This window comes from Haliotis rubra, unplaced genomic scaffold (genome assembly GCF_003918875.1).
Source record: "Haliotis rubra isolate DU_JTF1 unplaced genomic scaffold, ASM391887v1 Scf318, whole genome shotgun sequence".
NCBI classification, from domain to species: Eukaryota; Metazoa; Mollusca; class Gastropoda; order Lepetellida; family Haliotidae; genus Haliotis; species Haliotis rubra.
The window spans coordinates 907,363-933,108 of NW_025766989.1; the positions used below are offsets into that span (position 1 = coordinate 907,363).

The following is a 25,746-nucleotide window of genomic DNA, read 5'->3' on the forward strand; positions in this document are numbered from 1 at the left end:
ATACCACCTCCCTGGTCAGGTGGTTAGAGCGTTTACTTGGATACCACCTACCTGGTCAAGTGGATGGAGCGTCTACTTGGGTACCACCTCCGTGGTCAAGTGGATAGAACATCTACTTGGATACCACCTCCGTGGTCAAGTTGGTAGAGCAGCTACTTGGACACCACCTCCGTGATCTAGTGGATAGAGCGTCTACTTGTACACCACCTCCCTGGTCAAGTGGATAGAGGTTCTACTTGGACACCACCTCCGTGGTCAAGTGGATAGAGCGTCTACTTGGACACCACCTCCGTGGTCAAGTGGATAGAGCGTCTACTTGGACACCACCTCCGTGGTCAAGTGGATAGAGCGTCTACTTGGACACCACCTCCCGTGGTCAAGTGGATAGAGCGTCTACTTGGATACCACCTCCCTGGTCAAGTGGATAGAGCGTCTACGTTGACACCACCTCCGTGGTCAAGTGGATAGAGCGTCTACTTGGATACCACCTCCCTGGTCAAGTGGATAGAGCGTCTACTTGGACACCACCTCCCTGGTCAAGTGGATAGAGCGTCTACTTGGATACCACCTCCCTGGTCAAGTGGATAGAGCGTCTACTTGGATACCACCTCCCTGGTCAAGTGGATAGAGCGTCTACTTGGACACCACCTCCCTGGTCAAGTGGATAGAGCGTCTACTTGGACACCACCTGCCTGGTCAAGTGGATAGAGCGTCTACTTGGACACCACCTCCCTGGTCAAGTGGATAGAGCGTCTACTTGGACACCACCTCCCTGGTCAAGTGGATAGAGCGTCTACTTTGATACCACTGGTCAAGTGGAGAGCGTCTACTTGGATACCACCTCCTGGTCAAGTGGATAGAGCCTCTGGCTTGGACCTGGTCAAGTGGATACCACCTCCGTGGTCAAGTGGATAGAGCGTCTACTTGGACACCACCTCCCTGGTCAAGTGGATAGAGCGTCTACTTGGATACCACCTCCGTGGTCAAGTGGATAGAGGATCTACTTGTACACCACCCCTGGTCAAGTGGATAGAGCGTCTACTTGGACACCACCTCCGTGGTCAAGTGGATAGAGCTTCTACTTGGATACCACCTCCCTGGTCAAGTGGATAGAGCGTCTACTTGGATACCACCTCCGTGGTCAAGTTGGTAGAGCAGCTACTTGGATACAACCTCCGTGATCTAGTGGATAGAGCGTCTACTTGGATACCACCACCGTGATTTAGTGGATAGAGCGTCTACTTGCACACCTCCTCCCTGGTCAAGTGGACAGGTCGTCTAATTGGATACCTCCTTCGTTGTCAAGGTGATAGAGAGTCCACTTATACTAAAATACGTTAAAGTCACTGGTCAATTCCGATTTAGTATGCGGATTCTGAATGGGGTATCCATGCACGTTATATTGAAGCACGATATCTCCTAAACTGGTACTATACAACCGGCAATGGGCCTTAGTAGTGCAAGCAGACACACACACACACACATACACACGCGCGCACGCACGCACACATACACGCACGCACGTGCACACACACAAGCACGCACGCATGCACACACGCTCTCCGGCACATGGGTGCAATAATCCTGAACGCGAAATTGAATCCTTAAACCCTAAAACCCCTTTCACCTCGCCCCACCACCATTCCCAAATAATGTACTCATCTTTTATCAATAGAGGATGGAGTGGTGGTCTGTAAGATCGCTCTCAGGACTGCACCATTGTTTAATTAATCTCACAGCTCCCACCCTTCAAAAATGACCGGTCACCCAACTGAGCTGAAACCAGGAGAACCAAAGTCATCTTAGTATAATAATAAACAATAACAATCCCAACACAGAAAGTTCTCGCAAAATATTTCCGTTGCTTGTAACTCCTGAATTTCGTAAATGACTTTCTTGTTCACATTATATGTCATTGTTATATAATCAGTTGGTAAGAAATCAGCATTTTCGAAAAACTGACTGACTGAGTATGGTTTTGCGCCGTTTTTAGCAATATTCCAGCAATATTCCACCAGACACCAGAAATGGGCTTCACAAATTGTGGGGAATCGAACCCGGGCCTTCGATGTGAGGAGCGAACGCTTTAACCACTAGGCTACCCCACCGCCCCATTTTCGAAAGAAAATACTAAACTAAAAAGACCGAAATGTATCATGTTGTATTTATTGTAGGACGTAGGCGTTTTAGAAAGTATTACCAAATCTAATTTCCTAATTCTAACAAGAGAGTAAGGACAGAGAAGTTAAATCTTTTTTTTAAAAAACACCCAAAACAATACTACACAAATGATAAACTGGAATAAACCATATTACTGTCCGCTTGAATATAACAGGGATAAAATAAACAAATACAATATCTCTCTTTGTGTTCTCATGGTTTCAACACTTAAGACTCCACAACTTTAATTCAATACATGCGATAAGAAACCGAGGGTTTCGTTATTGTAATTTTCACGTTCGTTTTTTCCCTTCTTTACAATTTTGTAAATCCCTTGTCTCGGTTCACTCCAGTGGTGTTGTGAGCTCGGGGTACTCGGTAAGGAGCTCGGTGAGGCGTGGTGCGGGGCAATAATAGCCCCTCAAATGCCGCCTCTCTCGCTTGCCCAGCTCTAATGATTCTCCTTATATCACAATTCCCACTGAAATCGATTTCATGGCCTGTGCTGTTTCTCAGTCCCGAAATGCGTGAAAATTGGCTGAGGCCGGCGCAGCTAATAGTCATTTAGTCAAGTCAATGGATGCGAAATTCTCCGCTTTTCCGATCGCTGTTGATAATAGAAGGCTCATGGTAGACGCCACAACGACTTGACCAGATGAGTTTAAGGGGGAGGGGGTTAAGAGATGGGGAAAGTTAACGGAAAGTAGAAGGGGATTAGAGAGGAAAGGGAGTTCCGAGGGTCCCATGGGTTCCAGTTAGGGATACTCTGAAAGGCAGTTTGCGGGGAACGTTCGAGGAAATTATAGGGCCGGGGAAAGCTGAGTGAAGATGCTAGTTGATGAGGATGTCGGAATAATTATTACGTGTTCGAGTAATTGTTAGGGTGATATATATGCGGAATATTTAAAAGAGGGGCTTGGAAGGGTGTTGGGAGGATGGCGGGGAGTAAGGGTCTGTTGGGGGTGTCGTTAGAGCTGGTTAGGTGGTCGATGCTGTTGGTGAGGGTGCGGTGTTTTGATCGGTGGGTGTTGTGGTGGGGTGAAGGGGAGGGGGTGATATGCGTTGGGTGTTGTGGTGTTGACAAGGGGGTGGATGGGTGTATGTTGAACGTGGTCGTTTCTGGAAGGACAGATGGGTGGGTATTGGGTGAGAGTATGGATGAGTGGGTATGGGGTGAGAGTATGGATCGATGAGTGGGTATGAGGTGAGAGTATGGATGGGTGGTATGGGGTGAGCGTATGGATGAGTGGAGTATGGGGTGAGAGTATGGATGAGTGGGTATGGGGTGAGAGTATGGGTATGGGGTGAGAGTATGGATGGGTGGTATGGGGTGAGAGTATGGATGAGTGGGTATGGGGTGAGTATGGATGAGTGGGTATGGGGTGAGAGTATGGATGAGTGGGTATGGGGTGAGAGTATGGATGGGTGGGTATGGGGTGAGAGTATGGATGGGTGGGTATGGGGTGAGATGGGTGAGTGGGTATGGGTGAGAGTATGGATGAATTTGTGGGTATGGGGTAAGAATATGGATGAGTGGGTATGGAGTGAGAGTATGGATGAGTGGGTATTCGCTTAGAGTATGGATGGGTGGCTGGGTCTGATGTGGGAGTAAGGATGGGTGGGTATGTATGAGAGTAAGGGTAGTTTGGTATGGTGTGAGTGTATGGATGGGTTGGTGGCTTTGGTGTGAGAGAAATGATGGGTTGATGAGTATGATGTGAGAGTAAGGATGGATGGGTGGGTATGGTGTGAGAGTAAGGATGGATGGGTGGGTATGGTGTGAGGGTATGGAATTATGGGCAGGGCTAATGTGGGAGTAAGGATCGATGGTAGGAATGGGCTGAGAGTAAAGATGGGTGGGTGGGTATGGGGTTAGAGTATGGGTGGGCAGGTGGGTATGGTGTGAGATATGGATGGATAGGTAAAGTATGGTGTATGGGTATGATGGGTGGAGTATAGATGGGTATGATGTGAGAGTATAGATGGGCTAATGATGTGAGTATAGATAGATGGTAGGAATGATGCTGAGAGTAAAGATGGGTGGTGGGTATGGGGTGAGAGTATAGATGGGTATGATGTGAGAAAGATGGGTGGGTATGATGTGAGAGTATAGATGGGTGAGTTGGAATGGGGTGAGAGTAAGGACAAGTAGGTTCGAGGGAATGAATTGATCGGTATGGGTTCGAGTATACGGCTGTTTCGTGGTCGCATGGTGATGATATGGATAAGTGGGCGAGTGTTCGATAGGATGCACAAGATGGGCTTGAGTACGAGAGTATGGATGGGTTGGTGATGATGCGAGGGTATGGTAGCTTAGGCATGAATATGGATAGGTGCAAGTAGAGGGCAAGGATGCAACGAAATGGATGGCTGGGCATATGCGTGTGACCTGTAGATGCGTGGGTATAGATGGGCGGGTACGGACGGGTTTGCGTGCGTGGATAGGTCAAAGATAAGAATCCGAGAATACGGAGACGTAGGTCGGTACAGAAACAGAGGAATGGCCGATTCGGTTTGAGAGCGTGGATAAGGATACAGTGATGGATATAGGTAAGAGAGTGTGGATATGGATGCAAAGATATGCTTGAATTGGTTAGTTTTCGGGGTTATGATGTGAGAGCGTATGGATGAGAATGGATTGGAGGAGTTCGATGATACAGACCCCCGGTTAGAATTGGTATTCAGCAACCAGTGCTTGTCGTAAAGGCGACTAACAGCATCGGCGACTACCAGCGTGGTTGTCGCCTGTCATGTCCAAATTGCATATATCGATATTCATGATGTTGATCACTGGATTGTCTGCTCCAGACTCGATTATTTACAGACAGCCGCCATATAGCTGGAATATTGCTGAGTGCGGCGTCAAACAACAAACAAACACACAAACATCACAAACAGGCTTGTCTGTAAATTGGTCAACTCGTTTCTAGGCGTCACTTGGACTCTAATTATTCTAGGTACTTCAGCTTAACTTTGATCGTATTCATGACACTAGAGTTTAAAAGGGACTTATTCTCAAAAACTTCAACAATAATGAGCCTCCTCTTGGACAGATTTTCGACTTGTCGAAGACCCAACGTATCATGAAAAGCTTGGCGTAATGAGGTTTTGGAGACGAGCGGAATAGGGGCTCTTTCAGCCGAAGTTTCTCCATCGCTTCATGGCATTTGGATTAAGCTGTAGATGGCAGATTTTTCATTGTATACGTCCAGTTGGCAAGGAAAACCCCAGGCAAAGTTGCCAAATACAGTGCTGCGCCAATAAGCCACCCGCATTCGTCTTTAAAAGGCGAAACTTTTTTCAAGAAGTAATTGTTCAATTTATTATTTCCGCAATTTTAGAAAGACGATGAGAGATAGAAGTATTGTTGGTGATATTGGCCATCTCGCCCGCACACACACGCGTCATTAGAAAACCTATCAACTGGAATCCCCATCGACTCCCAGGAGCACTTCTAGACAAATGACATTGTGCTGATGAAAATTTTAAACTTTTGCGAGTTAAAATTTGTGCTGTGAAACCGATAATAGATTGGCATGAATAGCGCGAATCGGGAACGTAATAAGTGTGTAATCGCGGCTCCTTGTGATCAGGTTAGAAAACAGGCAGATAACAGACAGTGTAATCCGGCGGAAGGTTACATTACGAGGAGTAAAGAGGCGGAAGTCCGTACACCGGCACGGTTAATACGCGTCTACTTGGAGTAGCGCAGATAAATAGAAAATTAACACTTTTATGATTGACGTGAGTGGGTGCATTGAAAAATGATTGACAAATAAATTTTGTATGAATTCCCACAATCAGTAAAGGGTAGGAGAGGCGGTCTCGGAGGTGTCTTCAAAAATAACGTTTCATTTTGAGGAGCTTTTTTAGTAAATTAAAAGCTATAAAACAAAATTCGTATAGTTAATTTCTGAGATGAATCTCAGATAGAATACCCTAAGGATGGTGGATGTGAACTTTTAAGGAGTAGATATGGAACAATATTTCTCTTTCAAAGAATGGATATTAATAAATCTGTCACGTTCTTGATCTTCATCCCCAGTACAGTTTAAGATAAAAGAAACGAAATAGGATTTGAACTTTGTAAAACATGTCGAAACTATTTTTTAATGTACTGACACACAAGAAAAACGCACAATCAGTTTTAACGTGGACAAAAAGGCATGAACAATGACAAATAATAATTATTTTTGTATGTGTTTGATTATCTCATACAATACACTGACGGCCTGAGTTTCGCTTTTGTGGCCATTTTGTCAAACATTACAGAAATTAGAACCTGTTTCATCGGATGTAAGTTCAAAAAATGAAATGACTCTACATTTCTCTTGTGAAAGATTTTTTTTGCAATTTGGAAATACATTTGTAAAATACTACATGCCTGCCTGTTTCTTATACAACACAATAAGCACATTATGACGAAGGAAAACAATAGACAGTAGGGATACTTTTCTTCGAAAATATTCCTCAAGACAAAATAAAGTTCCATTTTATTTTGATAAAATGTAACAATTCTTTAAGAGAAAACATTATCCTTTAAAACAAAACAGTCTCATGCAAATGTTCATTTGAAGGACAAAAATATACTCGCCGAAAACATTTATTTGCTAAACAAAAGTCAACAAAACTACGGGTTCACTTGCTGAAGTCGACATGCGTAATTCGACATCGTGTTTTGCAGTTCTACATATGTGTTTAGGCAAGTGGTAGCCATATGAGGAAGGGGGATGGGGAGGGGGAGGGGGCAGCTGGCTAAAGTGCAGTTGAAGAGGTTTGTGTTGAGGAGAGACACGAACGCGGAAAATGAATGATGTACATTCCAGAACCATTTAATGACTGAATAGGTTTGAATTTGTTAAAAACTCGCTTTTGTTAAAATTAAATGGATCTGTACATTGTTATAATCGTTCTGTAATATTCTTGCCGCGTGTAAAGGATGCTAACGCCTGTATAATGTTGCCGATAACGCCATGCAACATATTGTAGAAATTAGTGTTGATTTTTGTAAACAAATAAATTCTACAAAAATGGTTTTTGATTATTTTGCAAATGTATTTTATAAACAACAACAATTTATACATTCCTCAATTTATTTTATTTGTATCATTGTATTTTATAAACCTGCATTTATCAACAACAACAATTTATACATTCCTCAATTGATGCTCATGCTGTAGATCACTAGACTGTCTGGTCTAGACTCGAGTATTTACAGAATACCGTCATATAGCTGGAATATTGCTGAGTGCGACGTAAACCTACACTCACTCACTATAGATTTCTTAAACCACCATCGGTATTACATAAGCAATAATGTGACATGATTGTATAAAATGTGATTAGCGAATCAATGATTTCTGTCGCGCGTACACGAAGACATATCATACCCTAGACGGGGACGTAACATACCACGGGATCTGTTCATCGGTCTATAAGTATCCGTACCTAACTATATTACACACACATTGGTAAATACAAGAAACACAACCATTTCCATTAAAATATCATCCATCTCCAGGGACCGTTGTCCGATTCTGTCAATATCGTTGAGCTAGTCAGAATCACTGTGAGACAGTGATAACAATAAATGTTAATGAAAAGGTAATTGTATCCTACCCGTCATCCGTCACAAACACACGGAAAGGCTAGTCAATTGTTCATCTGAAAACACAAGAATACGGTCAGAACTGGGAATAACATTAGACAGGTTTTGGCACCGGTGCATCAAATTTGGTAATGTCCTCCACATGTTTACCATAAAACGTTTAGTATTTTTCTTAGCCCTTGAATATTCTAAACAATGCGATGCGACATTTTAATTGTTAATCTACAAACATACACTCCATGTGTTCACGACCAACTTCATTGTGTCCGTTTTTACAGACCCTTCTGCAAATAATAATACCTCAAATGTTTATTTATGTTAAATACAATACAACAGCCAGATTTGCATTACGCATCTGTCACTCCCGAAGTTTTTTGGAAAACATACATTTTCTGTTTCCCTCCTCCTTAAAGATGTGATAGTTAAATAGTCCAAATTGTTCCTTTAAATGTTAACACAATTTGTTTTCAAAGACACACAATGCACTCGAATGAACGAATGTGAGTTCCTGGCTGCTACCACGCAAGATATTTCCGTTGAATCGACCTGCTTGGGATGCCACAGTGTTTATGCTGCGTAGAAACTGGCGTAAGTTACGCAACGTTGTCGTGTCCATGTGCTTGCTACTCATTGTTTAAACTTGGATTGTGTGAAATGAAGGAGCTGCGTTAATGTAGTGAAAAACATACTACTACTACTAGTACTACTACTACTACCACTACTACTGCTACTACTACCGCTATCACTACTACTACCACCACTACCACCACCACCACCACTACTACTACTACTACCACTACTACTACCACTACTACTACTACCACTACTACTACTACCACTACTACTACTACCACTAATACTACTACTACTACCACTACTACCACTCACCACTACTACTACTACCACTACCACCACCACCAATACCACTACTACTACCACTACTACTACTACTACTACCACCGCCACCACCACTACCACCACCACAAATACTACTACCTACTACTACTACTGCTGCTTACATTACTACTACTACTGCTGCTGCTGCTACTACTACTACTACTGCTGCTACTACTACTGCTACTACTTCTACTAATACTACTACTGCTGTTGTCGCTGCTACTACTACTGCTGCTACTACTACTGCTACTACTACTACTGCTACTACTACTACTGCTGCTACTATCACCACTATAACCATTAGTACTACTACCACTAATGCTGCTACTAATACTTCTACTACCACTACCACAACGACTACTACCTTGTTAATGTTGCTACTGCTACTCCTACTGCTGCTACGACTACTACCGCTGCTGCTGCTTCTACTTCTGCTCCTACTACTATTACGAATACTACAACAACAACCACTACCAGTAGTACTGCTGCCACTACTACACTGACGGCTGCTACTACGAGAGTACTCCACTTCTGATATGACTACTGGTACCGCTACAACTACGACTACTAATATCACTACTTCTACGGGCTACTAATACCACTTAGTCCACAAATGCTAAGGCTACTGCTACTACAGCATATTCACTAGAATCAGTTACCCAACCCTACGTATGTATGACAAATGATTTCACAGTTGCTCCAACCACGTGTCAACTCGATTAAGAATGGGTGCCCCGCATCCTGTCGCTTGTCCCAGGATGCGACTAAATTGGTTTGGTCCGTAATGTTCTGTAACATGTCACGATGCCCTATAGGCGTCGGTGGTTGCCTGTGTTTCCAGTTACTGGTCTTCCTGGCCAAGCCTGGATTAGTTTAATACTATCGTGATATAGCTGGAACATTGCTGGTCGTGACGGTTATAAACAACATGCATTTACTCACCGTTGCTATGGCAACACAATGTTCGCTGTTCTAGAACCCCATAGATAAACTGACGAGTTCATTATAACTAGTGTCAAAACTGCTGCTGCTGCCCCTACTACTACTACTACTACTACTACTACTTCTACTACTACTACTACTACTACTACTACTACTACTACTACTACTACTTCTGCTACTACTTCTGCTACTACTACTACTTCTGCTACTACTTCTACTACTACTTCTGCTACTACTTCTACCACTACTGCTACTACTAATTCTGCACTACTACTACTACTACTACTACCACTACTACTACTACTACCTGCTGCTACTACTGCACTATCATGGCTGGAACATTGCTGGTCGTGACGGTTATAAACAACATGCATTTACTCACCGTTGCTATGGCAACACAATGTTCGCTGTTCTAGAACCCCATAGATAAACTAACGAGTTCATTATAACTAGTGTCAAAACTGCTGCTGCTGCCCCTACTACTACTACTTCTACTACTACTTCTACTACTACTACTACTTCTGCTACTACTTCTACTACTACTACTACTACTACTACTGCTACTTCTGCTACTGACCGCCTCCGTGGTGTAGTGGTTAGAGCGTCCGCCCGGAGAGCGGAAGGTCGTGGGTTCGATCCCCGACCGCGTCATACCAAAAGACGTTAAAATATGGTACTTGTTGGTCCCTGCCTGGCGCTCGGCTTTAATGGGTACAACAAGGACTGGTCGGCTCGGAGTCAGTATAATGTGTCTGAGTGGGGTATTCATGCTTCACTGCGGCATGGTATCTCAGTGGGCTAGCACTATAAAACCAGCTGAAGTTTGGGCTAGTACAAGCAGCCGCACATACACATACACTCGCATGCACATCGTCATATGAGCGAAATATTCTCAAGTACGACGTAAAACCCAATTTCAACTCAACTTCTGCTACTACTTCTTCTACTACTACTACTACTTCTGCTACTACTTCTACTACTACTAATTATACTACTACTACTACTTCTACTACTACTTCTGCTACTACTTCTACTACTGGATTAGTTTAATACTATCGTGATATAGCTGGAACATTGCTGGCCGTGACGGTTATAAACAACATGCATTTACTCACCGTTGCTATGGCAACACAATGTTCGCTGTTCTAGAACCCCATAGATAAACTAACGAGTTCTGGAACTGCTGCCCCTACTACCACTACTACCACTACACTACTACTACTACTACTACTACCACTACTAACTACTACTACGACTACTACTACTACTACTACTTCTGCTACTACTACCTACTACACTACAACCACTACTACTACTACTACCCTACTACTACTACTACTACTACCACTACTACTACTACTACTACTACTACTACTACTACTACTACTCTACTACTACTACTACTACTACTACTACTACTGCTCTACTACTACTACTACTACTACTACTACTACTACTACTACTACTACTACTATTACTTCTACTACTACTGCTACCACAAAAGCTGGTACTGTTACTACTATTGCTGCTGATGTTCCTATTACTGTTGCTGCTACTACTGCTGATTCTACTACTGCTATTTCTGCTCATGATATCACGTCAGCTACTCCTTTTAGTAATGGGCGAGTGCATGCATGAAATTATCACTTCACGCAATCATTCCAGAAACAACAACGAACATGAAAAAAACGTGATTATTTTCACAAATTCATTAAACAAGAATACAATTTCAGTTTCCCTAACGACTAAATACACAGTTTTTATTACACTTCTCTGAGACGTTGCAACAATCAAACATAATCTTACTACTGCTGCTAACAAACTACTACTACTACTACTTTTACTGCTACTACTACTACTGCTACTGCTGCTACTACTACTACTACTACTACTACTACTACTACTACTACTACTACTCCTGCTACTACTATTGCTGTTGCTACTGTTGCTACTACTACTACTTTTACTGCTACTACTACTGCTGCTGCTACTACTACTGCTGCTGCTACTGCTACTACTACTGCTGCTACTGCTACTGCTGCTACTACCACTACTGACACTACTGCTGCTACTGTCACTACCACAAAACATCCGATAAAATCCCATCGTTTAAATCAACAATCCCAGAAAACAAAACATCCTCATACCCCATAATACCGATTTTTTTCACAACACATTACACCAGGAAGGCGAAAGTATTTCGGTCATCCACAAATATCTGATAAACCCGTGATCGTTTTAACGTTCCACCAATTACACACGCAGAGAGGGGGTTCGGGGACATAAAATATTTGTAAATCACGGCATGTTATCACTGCTGTGGAGATGAATGCGATTGAGCCGGCGTCGTTTGATTGCAATAAAGATCTGGTCACTTGTCGATGATGACCGAGGGTCATCGCCCGCAGGAACCACTGATTTGGACATTGTATTAAGACACTGTCGTGTAATGGAACTGCATTGTGGGAGTGATTCACGTGCCATTACGCGGCTACTTCTGTCCGACCGGTCGTCAAAGGGCATGTAATGCCTGCATTAAACAATCTGGCGAGAAACAGCCTCCAACTGCCATAATATTTCTCAAAGCGTCCAACAATTATTTTCAAATTCAAATAGAATTCATCAATCGTTGAATGCTTGAACGAGTCGGATTTAATAATAACAAGTATTGGTTTTGTCTTATTGTTATCGAGGTTTCGCCGTTAATTACTTCACCTGCCACGTATTATTGTTGTTATTCTGTTGATGGCTGTGATGATTATTATTAAGCTAGAAAACAGCAGATCCTGCTGATATGATGATCCTGACATCATAACTATTAAAATGTTTAAGGTTTATTTTAATATAATATGTAAAAATCTGTTCAAAAGACCTATAATTCTTATATTTGCCATATCGGTACTGGCAGATATCAAGCCAAACAATGATTTCCAAGTCTTCCGCAACACACACTTTGTGCAAATTCTCACTTTTTCACAAAGCTTGAGAAAACAAACAAACAATGAAAGTATAATTAGAGAACATACTGGTAAGTTATATGGTCAACACAATTGGCTTGGATAAAAAATAAAATGAAAAAAATAAGTCTCTTACAGATTTCATTCATCATTTTATAAAAGTTATTTCATAAGAGCATCATGTTCCGGTATATCGTATTTCGGGGTAAATAACATGTGTAAATAATACAAATTGTTTGAAAAATATTTTTAAAAATGTATTTCTAAAACGATTGATTATATAACAATTGATTTTTTTAAAATCCATAACAGAAGTAGCACTAACGTAATTTCGAGTGAGTTACGCTGAAAAAAGGCCATAGTAAAAGACTCCTCTGTCTCACGGGAATACAATTTTGTATTAAAGGGACCGTGTGTGGAACAATAGATTTAGCGTCTTAATACGGGGACTTAAGGGCTTATGCTGCTTCGTTCGCCTCGTGTTTAGCCTGCAATCCAAGCCTTTCTCTGGGCGCTGATTCTACCCAATTAGCATGCTCTTGACAGCTTCACTGAGTGCCTATAACTCTGGATTTGATCTTGGGCAAGCGTTAAAATACCCCCTCCCCTGCCGCGAACCCCCCGTACCCTCCCACTGACCCGTGGAAGGGAACTGAGACTTGGCAGCGATTGTGTCGTGTCGTCAGTATGTTTCTAAACTGTTTTGTATTGCGAATCTCAGCCCGCTCATTTATTTTTCATTACCGTAACAAAGACACCTATTTTCCTGATGGCCTTCACCAATTGATTCACCGATCTGAGTCAAAAGCTCAACGCGGGAGTAGATCAACACCGTGTTTTCATTCATTTGCTGCAATGAAAGGCGAGTTATGGGTTGTAATGCGCCTTTAGATAGGTTTCGCTCGCGGGGATTACACCGAAAGCCGTGTCGTGCGAGTACGTAAAGAGAAGGTAACTACGTCCCGACCTCAACTCGCGGGTAACACTACAAATTCGCGTTAACGTCACGTTAACATCTCGTTGATGTCTAAAGAACGGCTTTGTCAACGAAGTCTGTCGCCTTTTGTGTGCTTACTACTCAGATCAAAGCCCTAGAGATAGATACAGGTAGATAATGGCCCACGATGGGTGTAAATATTGCAACAAAAAGACGGGCTGTCGCGATATCTTTAATGAGTGTACAGTCTCGCGAGACTTGCACAGGGGGGACTTACTGGCGTTTCCCAGTAGGCTGTAAAGTATACAAAGTATCGCAAAGATGTTTCACGAATTCTCTTTGAATTTTTCTCTTTAAACAACATTCATTCGACAGATTTGCCCTGCCTTTCAGGGCAAGTGTGCCCCGTGGGTACAAAATGAACCCAAACACGTGAAAATTGAATGGCGTTATAGGTCTTTCCGATTCTCACGGACAAAGCTGTTTTGTACATTGATGTTCCTTTGTTACAAACTGAGTATTATTCTTTATTTTGTAACATATTTAGGATGGGTTGATGTTTACAAACTTACATTTTGGTATCCTTTTTTCAAAAGGGTTCGGATCATTTTTTTCAAAACATAATTGGAAAGGGTTCATAGCACCATATCGATTTTGAATTAGGCGTTTGATCGTCCCACAGAAGACCCGGGTTCGATTCCCCACATGAGTAAAATGTGTAAAGCCCATTTCTGGTGTCCCCTGCTGTGATATTGCTGGAATATTGCTAAAACTGATGGCCTGACTAAAATTGTATCGTAGTCAACTTAAAATGTAAGTGAAAAATGGGATTGCGAATTTTGAAATAACAACACTTACAACTTGTTACTTGAAAGTATTATGTAAGCAAACTAATATCAACGCAGAAATATACACTTAAAATTGGTACAAAGACAGATGTGTTCTACGTGTGACATATAAATACAGACACAAATAATGTTCAACACAAAATAAAACAAGATATGCATAAATATGTAACGACTTTAGCACTACGAATTAAAAAATCACAATTAAGCAATAAAAGATTCAAAAGCTATTTATGAATGAAATAGTTATGAATGAATGATTATACCGGTATGTGCACTGTGTGCAGTTATTATGTATTAGTAATATGGGTCACGTGGCCCCAAATACTAATAAATTTGTCACTTGTCACTTATGAATGAAAAACATATGGCTTCGTAAGACTAATGCCTTATATACCACAAACACGATTAAAATGTTAATAATTAAGATGTTAATATATATGCATAACAAACCAATAGAAAAACAAGACATAGACAAATGTGTATGACGTCGTAAAATAGTGCCATTATTTAACAAAACATAATTTATACAAAGACATTGAAAGATGGAATTCATGGATGTCAGCTGATGAAGGAGTAAGTATATATATACTCATGCCAATAATGGTTGTCACCCTCTTCAATTTTTTAATTGGAGAGGGTGTGGTCATGGATGGGTTGGGGTGGGGAGGGGGTGACAACCATTATTGGCATGAGTATATATTCCGAAACATCGTGCTCCCCAAATTACAGATGTTGACATTTGCAAATTTCCCCCTTTATATATCTTAAATTATATTTTGTTAAATCATGCCGCTATTTTACGATGTAATACACTTTTGTTTATGAGTGTATGAATCATAAGAAGTATCACTTCCAAATATACTCATGCCAATAATGGTTGTCACCCCTCCCCACCCAACCCCACCCCCCCTCTCCCCTCCAAATAAAAACATTGAAGGGGGTGACAACCATTATTGGCATGAGTATATCATTCAGTGATTTGAAGATACGATTAAGATATCAACATGGTTGTTTATTTGGAGTAAATTCTCTGTTTATTAGCAGATGTCGCGACGTGGACGATGTCCTCACTTTTCATTCCCACACAAACATATCTGTGTGAAAACACATGATACACAAAGACAACAAATTACCTGTGCAAAGGACAATTATATGAACACCTTTCCACCTTTCCCATGTACCCCGCCACTTAGTACTAATACCCTTTCAATACCCGAGCAGTAAGTGATCCGATTTGCCCAAATGTTTCCAATAAGCAGAGTAATTGTTTTTGTTGTTGAATACCTTCAAGAACTACCAAACATATTATGAGATTGATATTTTGATTTCACGCATTAAGCGTGACCGCAGGCTATTCGTAGCTGATTGACAGATCTTTATCCGAAAGGATTAACAGGATTTCTGGACACTAATTACGAGGAAAAGTAAACTTGCCCACTGCTAGTGGTAACCTGTCACTCAAATTTTTCACACCTCCCAACCAATAGTAACTCAACGAGTCCGGTCTCATGCGTCATGCAGTTGCCTCCCTTTGATCGCCACCGAAGCCCGTATTGTTCTGCCCATTCAGGAAGGCGTTAGCCTGTCGCTGTGATGATTCAGTTCTAGGGTATTTTTGCGTTGGTGAGACGGTGATAGAATAAACTCACTTACAATCCCATTAAAGAAAATGGGTTTTGGCAAACTTGAACCCCACAAGCCCCTTTCTCCGCCAAATGGGGAATTTATTGTCCTCCAGTCCGTGGTTTGACTCCGCCCGCTCGTCCAATCAATTTAATACGAGAACCAATTAGAGCGACCGCATTGCATCCATATTTGGCTAATTTCAATAATTCCCTCCCGAGTGAAAAGAAACGGGAATGGCTATCGGTCCGAGCTCCGGACAGTCAACATTGGCCGTTTTTTGATGTTGATATTGTCGGGATTTAAACAGCTACCTAAAAGGGAGCAAGAAGGAGTGTTTGAGAGTAACTGGCCGGTTACACATGGAAGGATCCGGGCGCGTGACAAGCGCGCGAGAAGCAGACGACAATCTCAGCGGGGACGAAACTGGAGAAATATCACATAGACATTTATCTCATCGTACGGAACGACATTTTCTGCATCGGTCAATGGAACAGATGTCGGAATCTTTGAGCGATAGTTTTTCAACGTGTGATAGCGAGGAAGATGCGGAACTGTGCCTAAGTTTTGAGGACAGGAGAGGGAGGGTATCCCCCAACAGGGAACAGAACGATGACACGCCCAAACAAGTGACCCCCTTCTCCGTGGCTGACATCCTAGATCCCAACAAGTTCCGTGGAAAGTCTGACGTTTCAACTTCAAGCAGTGTTGACGGAGAGGGCAACACGCCTTTGACAGGTAGGTAAACAAAGATGCCAATAATAAACAAATGCTCTGTCTGTTTTCATTGTTTTTACATGAGTCTGCTCTGCATCTCGACAGGTCCAGTGTACAGCTTGGTTCATCCAAATTTCAATTCAAATAAAAATACTCGAATTTGAATATAGTTTTTAAATTAATCTTGTTTTGCATTTAATCTTTTTGAGTCACTTTTTATGATCGTTTGGTCAAATTAATGACGATTTATAAACGGAATAAAATTTAGAAATGAAATAACACTGTCAATTTGAGCTGAGTTCGTTATCCTTTTGGGGGATAAAATTTAAAATACTTAAATTCGTATTTGGCCCTTTTCCCGATGCACATTTATTGATTTGTGTGTTAGATATCGTGTTAAATCAAATTGTGATTCAACGATGAGCCATTCAGATTTGAAAATAATTATTATTTCAAGTGTTAAAAATTAGACATCTAGCGTTGAAGCATTATTACATCATCTGGCTGATAACAAAACCCGACGCCATTTTATTTCCAGTATCTCACGGGAAATACGTTAATTTGTTTATACATGGTATGTATCACGTTAAACAGAATACTCAAGTGCAGGTGTTTATTTTTCTGTTTTGATCAAATCTTTACAATTGAGCTTAAATGTTAACATAGCTTGCTGTACAATTGGTAGATTTATAAATTACATCTTCCTATTTCCTCAGCTTAAAATTGAGTTCATATAATCTCTATCTAACAATGAATAGTTTTAATGATATTATATATTCGTTTCCTTAGTTTCTATTTATTTATTTTAAAAAATTATTCATATGGCTCTGTAAAATATGTTTGTTTGCAATGTCTTCATTACGTTCCTTTAAACAACGTGGGGATTGGTAAAGTCACTCATTACATACTGTGTTTTAATATTTTATTATTTCGAAAATAAAATGCAGTTTGTGCATTGTTACGTGGACGTGTTAATATAAGGGTTTTATGAAATACATGTATATTTGAAAAGACGTTTCATTGTCATTCATTCACACTTCTCATTTTTCTTTGATGAAATAATACATTCTTGGCCAGTGAAAACAGTATTTTTACAATTACTTTTATCCTCTCTTGAATAAACGCATATTTTCAATCGCAATCCTGAGTTGATCAATTCCCGTTGAATCCATTGAAGACCTTTTGTTGAATATACGATTTGTTTAATTGAAGCCATGGAGGTTTGATCAGTGCCAATGAATATTTTCCATGATCATATTTTGTAAGGTGGTTGACGTGTCATAAAAAATTAACTTTCACTTACATAAAATACATTTAAGAACCCTTTACACATTCAAAGTGAAACGTTTTTAAAATGTATGAAATGAGAGCGTAAATTCTCATAAATGTCGCACATAATACCTAAGAGCCTGTTTATTATGATTCTTTAATGGATGTCCAAACATATACACCACGGTAATGCTCACTATTAAAATATTCACAAACAATTACGAGCGAAAACTCATATAAAACCTGAAAATATTATAGTTATGATTCATTATTGGATAACCAAACATATACACATGAGTAATGCTCACTATAAAATATTCCCAAACAATTATGGAGAGACACGTTTAAAAGTGGTGATGTATAAGTGTATTTATCGTGCTCGTTTTACAATTATGAGTCTAAAAATGTTGTGTACTGCATTTAATGACGATATGGCATTAAAATCCGTCGTTGACATCGTGCAGAAACAACCTCCAAATCTACATAGTTCAGAGACGTTGACAATGTAGATGCACCCATTAAACCCAAACGTAAAAGCTTATTAAGTGGTTAAGTGCAGCTTGCCGTCATGGACTTTTACGCGATTGCCTCCCAATTGGTGTTATGCGTTTACTAAAACCATTACAATAGGGAAATGCCCAGAAAGCGCATCGGCCTCTTCCACGGCGACAAGGGGAGTGTTCGTTTCATGTAATTTAAGTGTTAATTTCTCAAAGAGGCTAAAGGCCTTCGTTCCTTGTGGTCTTTGAACTTGTGATTTTCTAGATGCAGTTTAATCATCAGACTAACTTGATTTGTTTCCTACGCGAGTAGCAAATTAAATAATTGAGGGAATTGTGAGAATGTTGATACGCAAACAATAGCGGGGGTGATATCACTTGACATTTTGCTCGCCTTTTTTGCCAATTAGATGACTGGCGACCCGTGTGTGTCGAGGTCCCTCGCTGTTCGTGTAGGAAAACAAAAAACAAACAAGTAAAAAATTAATGAAATTTAGATGATTCAATTTATTAATATGATTATTAATATGACTCAGACATATGCTGATTTCAGAATCAGGGTTAAGAAGCATACACATATTTAACAACCTTTAATGAATTTTGAATTGTATACCTTTTTTTCTGTATGTACAAGTGAGAAAACGATTTTCCGACCGTAAACAAATGTAGTAAAATGTATAATTGAATCAAGTTTGTTCTTTAAGGTCGAAATGATCGGGCGCTTTGGCACTGATATTCTCAGGAATGTGAAAATTGGCATCCACTTGAGAATCTCAACTGTCTTGTACAATCCGTATGGTTGAACAGGCTAAAGACACGACCAAGCGTTGCTCGGGTATTGCAACCTAATAACCAACGTACTGATGCAACGTAAACAAATCTGAAGCAATATCAAGATATTGTTTCATGATCTGCAGATGAAATTCATATTGATCTTAGACCCTTAAGACTCAATTATGCCTCGGCTTTACCAAGACAAATGTAGTTTAATGGGGATTTTATTAAAAACTTCATTATTTACGTTCAGTGCAGTTATTCTTTCTATAATTCCTTTAGAGTTATTTTGTAAGTGCAGCTTTGGTTTTACAGATTATATGTGATATCAGATGTAATTAAGAAATAGGAAATTATAGACGTTTCATGATGATAACAATATTGATATCAGTGGTTGTAAGAATAAAAGTTGACAACAACAATAACAACATCAGCGAGAACAACAACGCTGTCCCTCTGAAACTCTGGGTAATGGAGAAGGCTGCAGTGTTTGGGGGGTCCACACATTCTCCGTAAAGTTCTTGGTGGGTTCGACTTGGCAGCGCTTCCTGGGAGAAGTCCCATTCGCTGTCTGGGCTGCATGTAGAGGGGGCATGATCCCTGAGCTGATAATGAGCTAGGATATCTCGCTATCTCGAAGTCTGTTGGCTGTATTCTTTACTATTACTACTACTACTACTACTACTACTACTACTACTACTACTACTACTACTGATAATAACCTCGCATGTTTCACCTCAGCCACAATAGCAACAACACTACTTCTGCTAATAACAATAACAATATTAACATCAACAACGACAACAACATAAACGTATGTTGCACACCGTGCTGTCACCGCCACCGGCCCTTTATCCCACCCCGAAATAACACTCTGCCGTACAAAAATTACGCCCGGGGCCCGAACGGGAGCAGATACGTTTTATGGAAGACAAGCCCTGAGAGAAGCATGGTTTACGGGCCTACCTTTGTGCGTGTTATCACGCATGATCGGAAGCTAGTGTTAATGTAATTGTTGAGCTATTACAGAAATGAGCTTGGCAAGCGGGACATCTCCAGATGATATGTCGCGGTATATTTCCGTCCACAATCAGCTCCAGCACCACGACCTGAGATGGCTCCCGCTTCGCACAAAGGCACACATTTCAAGAGCCATTCAACTGTCCCTTATCCTAATAGAAGCAAATTGTTCAGCAAAAGCTTTTAATAACATGAAAAGGGCAAAAGGCTGTTTTCACAAAGAAATCAAAAGAGGAAAGCCATAATGCATAATTTTAATCTTTACTTAAGTTAATATTCGGTGTTTTACAGCTAGCCTCAGGTGTATCAGATAGACGGGGTTTTTCAGTACGTTGTGTGGGGTGCCTTTGCGACACTCACCTAGCTGTTAGTAACAGGCAACAGATGATTATTCTGATAAAATCACGCATGTGATCTACAAATCAAACGAATATAGAACACATCAAATATCAATAATTTCTTTGATGTTCTTAAGGTAATCAAAGTGAATGTTTTTTTGCGAGAATGTATTTTGTTAAATCGGTGTTAGCACAGTAATGCATGCTCTATTGATAGAACAGACTTGCACGCATTGTGAAATAGATTGAAGTCAGTGACAATTGTAAAAATACTTAATGCATTTCTCGTGTTTGAGTGGAGTTATCTGTAAAAAGAGAAGGAAATAAGATTTGAAAAATGATTTACAGGAAATCGTTGTTATTTGATCGATATTTGGAAATTTATCAATATGATTCCGTATCTAATATTTTATAATAATGTTTATAATAATGTTTATAATAATCATAACCGTTGTCCAAATGCTTGGGATAACGGGTTTGCAAATTTAATATCTTTAATAAACACGTAAAACAGTATCAATCTATCCTTAAACTACACAAATCCGTCGTTATAATACTACAATTCGGTTAAAAGACGCAACACAGAATAGCTTGTGAAAAAATATATATAACTAAACATGCATCCATAAATTATATTTGTAAATAAATGTGTATTAAGAAATTATGAATATAAATATGCATCAAGCATTTTAAAAATATGCCATATAACACGAGAAATGAGTTCATCAAACATTGTATTCCAACAATGTAAGTTGTATACCTTCTGTGTGATTAGCTAACGCTGCAAGTCAATGACCTGAGCGGTGATGCCCTGACTCCCCCTCCCATCATGATGATGTAAATGTATACATATGTACCTCAAAGCCCCTCGCACGTTGTGTCACAGGTAGATCAACAAACGCTGCACCAGCAGCCTTCAAACAAATAGTTAAAAGCGTATTTCATTGCCTTGTTCAGGGAAATGTACTTTTAGTGATGACTTTTAAATATGATACAATTTTTAAGCGATATATTTTTTGTTTTCCTAGTTTATTTAGATTCTGGTTCGGATGCAAACATTAATCGATAAATGCTTGATTTCAATGGAACTGATTTAAAATGAGGAATATTATCCCTCGTCTTTGAAATAATTTGTATGTTTCAGTATTTGATTGAGAACAAAATAAAATGGTTTGACATTATTATCCTCTGAGTGACGTTAACTTAATGTCATAGAGAAGCTGGGAAGGGAGAATGTAGATGGCAAATGTAATGTCCTTTCACAAAAGCAAGTTTTTATCGTGGATATGTTATTCGGGGACACGTGTCAAAACCGTTAAGTCTAAATTTTGTTCTGCAATAAAATATGATTGAGATGCAACTGAATGAGTGGATCAATAGCAGAATCTCACAGTCTGGGTAATACCAAGTTTAATATTAAATCAAGGAGAATGTGAAGGAGACATGTATTGTCCATTTAAACTACAAGGTTTTATAGTGAATATATGTCATTCAGGGACACGTGTCAAAACTGTTAATTTAAATTTTATTCTGTAATAAAATTCGATAGAAATATAACTGAATGAGTGAATCTACAGCGGAATCACACAGGATTGATAATACGAGGTTTAATATTGAATCAATCTCTATAATATGTTCGTATCGGATAAACATTAATCGAACTACATCAATCAGTACCGTTAGGAAACAAGCACAAATTGTTGGTGAATTGATCAACCGGCATTAACAATTACGTAATTGTGAAGAGAAATCCCTTTAAAAATGCTGTAACAAATAAACGATAATCCGACTTGAAAAATACGATATTTCATTTTCTCGAATTTAGTTACACACGAAACGAAAATATAATCAAATTTCTTTTTCTAAACAAGCAAAGCATTTAATGAGATATCGTTATGCTCAGAAAACAAAGATTTTGACATTTAGTCAACAAGCGACATAAGTGTATTTTCATACATGTCACTGCGCGAGAACACAATTGTTTTGAGCAATCTCGGGACATCTGATAATGTTTTAGAGATCGATACTCCGCCTAGTCTAGCACAGCCTTCTACAATGTGCTTGGTCTTTCAATGACAGGGGGGATTCGATTGGTTTAACGGTTCCCGACCAAGTCGCCAACATATTTATCCCTTTGTCTGGGAATTTCATCAAAGAAATGATAACTTTGATGTCAAGGAAATCGATTTTTGGAACGCACAAAAAATCCACACTGTAATAGCAAGCATGTCTGCCAATAGGTTGGCATATTTTTTACCCACGATCTGTTTGGCTAATCGGGTGTGCCATCTACATAATTACAATTTAATTTGATCTCACTGAAAATGACAGTGTGATTTCAGTAAAATTATGTTTGCGTCAAATAGCTTCCGTATTAACGAAAATGTAATCCCGTAAATCGGTTTTCTTTATATAATTCTTCAGCTTTTATTGTAAGGATAAAGAATAATTGGCATTTGGCATTGATAATAGTCTTGGTTTTATGCACTTGGTTGCGAAGAAGTAATTGTTTCTGTCCTTCTAGGGATGCTCTGTGGGTTTCGTTTGTCTCTCAAATGGGCATGCTCGTTTTAAACGATGACTCATGTTTGAAATTGTTTGTTTGTTCCTGAATACCTTGTTCTGTTAAGCAGACTCTGGTTTAAGGGGTTGTGGGAGTGGATGGGTGTGGTTTTAGGGGTGGAGTGGCAGGAGAAAAAACATTGCACAATTGCCACCAAAATACGTTTCTTTCACTCCCTAAATAATTCAAAGAAATTATTATTATATGAAAGTTCCTCTTTACTACGAAATAAATTAGTTATCATATTTTCCGCGATTTCGGCTGACGCGGAATAAAGACTGAATTACGGAAACGACTTTCAAACCGGAACTACAATCTCGAAAGGGATTTCCCTAACCTTGCAACATTTGAAATATTTTCTAAAAATAGAATCGGGTACACCATGTAACCGACAGCCCTACAATGACGAGGGGCTCTGTTACGAATTAACAATAATCAATTAAACAAACTTTCCTAAGGAGAATAATTCATTGCCGTGCAGTCAAAACAACCAGACATGATTTTATACTATTTGGTATTGTTATCTTTCGGTAAATGCGACAGAATTGAAAGATAATTATCCCTAGGTGGTACTGTGCATTAAATGTTAATGTCGACACAATACTTCAGATTCGTTCATGTCGAAGACCACAAGCAAAGTCGAAAGTACAACTGGTTAAAGTGACGCCAAATGCGCTACTATTTGCAACACTGGATATATTATATACACATGTGAAGATGCTGAACATTGACTAGGTTCATCTGAATATGCTTTATTGAAAGATTTCAATTTCTATTTGAAATAGATGAACATCAGTTTCTTCTTTGAACGACATTTAGATCTGATGCACATAAAGGCGAGAATTTTTTGGATGTCGACTTCTATATTTTGAGTCGACGATGAAGGAGTAATAATATACATAAATTCTCGCCTTTACCAGTTTCTTCATTTTACACTATTGCATCTTCATGTCCATTGGGTCTTGTATTAATTAATACAATTTCAAATAACAACCATTTACCTTACAACAGAGACTGAACGATTTATCAAGTGATAAAGTTATGAAACAAATGTGTTTATGCAAACTGATTTCACCTCCTGTTCCATTCTCACAGATGACGAAGACATCACTGGTGACGTCAGCGACATGGATCGCGACGACTGTGAGGATAGCCCCGAAAAACGTCAACGTATAGATGAAAACGGCAACCACGGTCAAGGTAGCCTTGGGGGGTCAAAGGTCGGCAAACCTCGAAGGGCAAGGACGGCCTTCACATACGAACAATTAGTCGCTCTTGAGAACAAGTTCAAGACGACGCGATATCTGTCTGTGTGCGAAAGACTAAACCTCGCTCTGTCTTTATCTTTGACAGAGACTCAAGTAAAAATCTGGTTTCAGAATAGACGGACAAAGTGGAAGAAGCAAAACCCAGGTCTAGACGTAAACAGCCCAACGGTTCCTACTTCACCAACCATTCCAATCGGTCAGGCGTATCCACTCGCCTACGGCGCCCAGAGTATTTATCCAGGACATTTGCAATCTTTTCATTCGGCTGCCAGCCTCGTTCCCGGATTTTACCTATCCCATAATTCTCCATTCCAAGGTGCACATCCGGCTTTGAACCATTGGTGACAAAGAAATCACTTTTCTGGATTGAACTGATTGAACTGATGCTAATTGGGAATGATCACGTGACAGCTGATAAGAACTTTATCAAACGTGGTGAAACAGTGACAATTGTTCATATCGTGTAAAACGTTACACCCGATATGTCTTACCTCAGATGTTGAATATCAAACATTTGAATATGTAATGTTCATAAGTGAAAATGGCAAACCTGATCACACCAAGTCTCGTGGCGACAAGCCATGCGGCGCCAAGTCTCGCCAAGAAGGGACTGTCAAACATTTATTCGGTCCACATGACCAGTGACACACATATGTATAAATGCATTACGTCATTCGTGGACATTGTGACGTCATAGTTGATCTTTACGCCGTGTTATGTTTTGCTTTGCAATGAAATGTCTTCCGTTGACCGTAAATACGCCCATTATTGCTATTGGCTGATATGGGGCGACATATTTAATTTTCAGAATGTACAGACAAATTTGAAATCTAAGTATTCGATGTACAACGAAATCAACGATTTGTCGTTCAGTCAAATATTCTGTCCCGTTATTGTACATGTCTAATATATATATTATTTAACAAAGGTGCTTTTTGTGTTTATATTATTTCTCTGGTGTTTATAATGCGAAATATATTGTAGATATTAAAATACGTTCTGAACATATATCTTCTCTTGCTTTGTGAGAAATATTTTGAGAATTTGTAAAACATTTATGCGACAAGGATCTCTGCATCACATCAAACAGTTACATATGTAGAAATGACACTGATGAACATATTAAGCGAAACGGGCTTTCGTTTAGGGCGTTTTTGAATCTGTTTTTTTATTATTTTTTGGTTTGTTTTGACGTGGTAATGAGTTATTAATTATCCATGACGTGTTATCCTCTGCATCATTACATATGAGATGGAAGTATTTACACTGTCGTAAATCATATTTTGATTCACACCCAACTATCTGGTAAAACGACAACCTATGGC

At 39.8% G+C, this 25,746-nt stretch overlaps 1 protein-coding gene across 1 annotated transcript; it reads left to right on the forward strand.

Annotated features, from left to right (window-relative positions):
- The first annotated feature begins 16,406 nt into the window (after positions 1–16,406).
- LOC124283610 (homeobox protein slou-like) lies at positions 16,407–24,777 on the forward strand. The gene is made up of 2 exons (XM_046719600.1): positions 16,407–16,710; positions 24,249–24,777. The coding sequence occupies exons 1-2, from the start codon at positions 16,461–16,463 to the stop codon at positions 24,764–24,766; spliced, it is 768 nt and encodes a 255-aa protein (XP_046575556.1). The 5' UTR covers positions 16,407–16,460; the 3' UTR covers positions 24,767–24,777.
- The last annotated feature ends 969 nt before the right edge of the window (positions 24,778–25,746 follow it).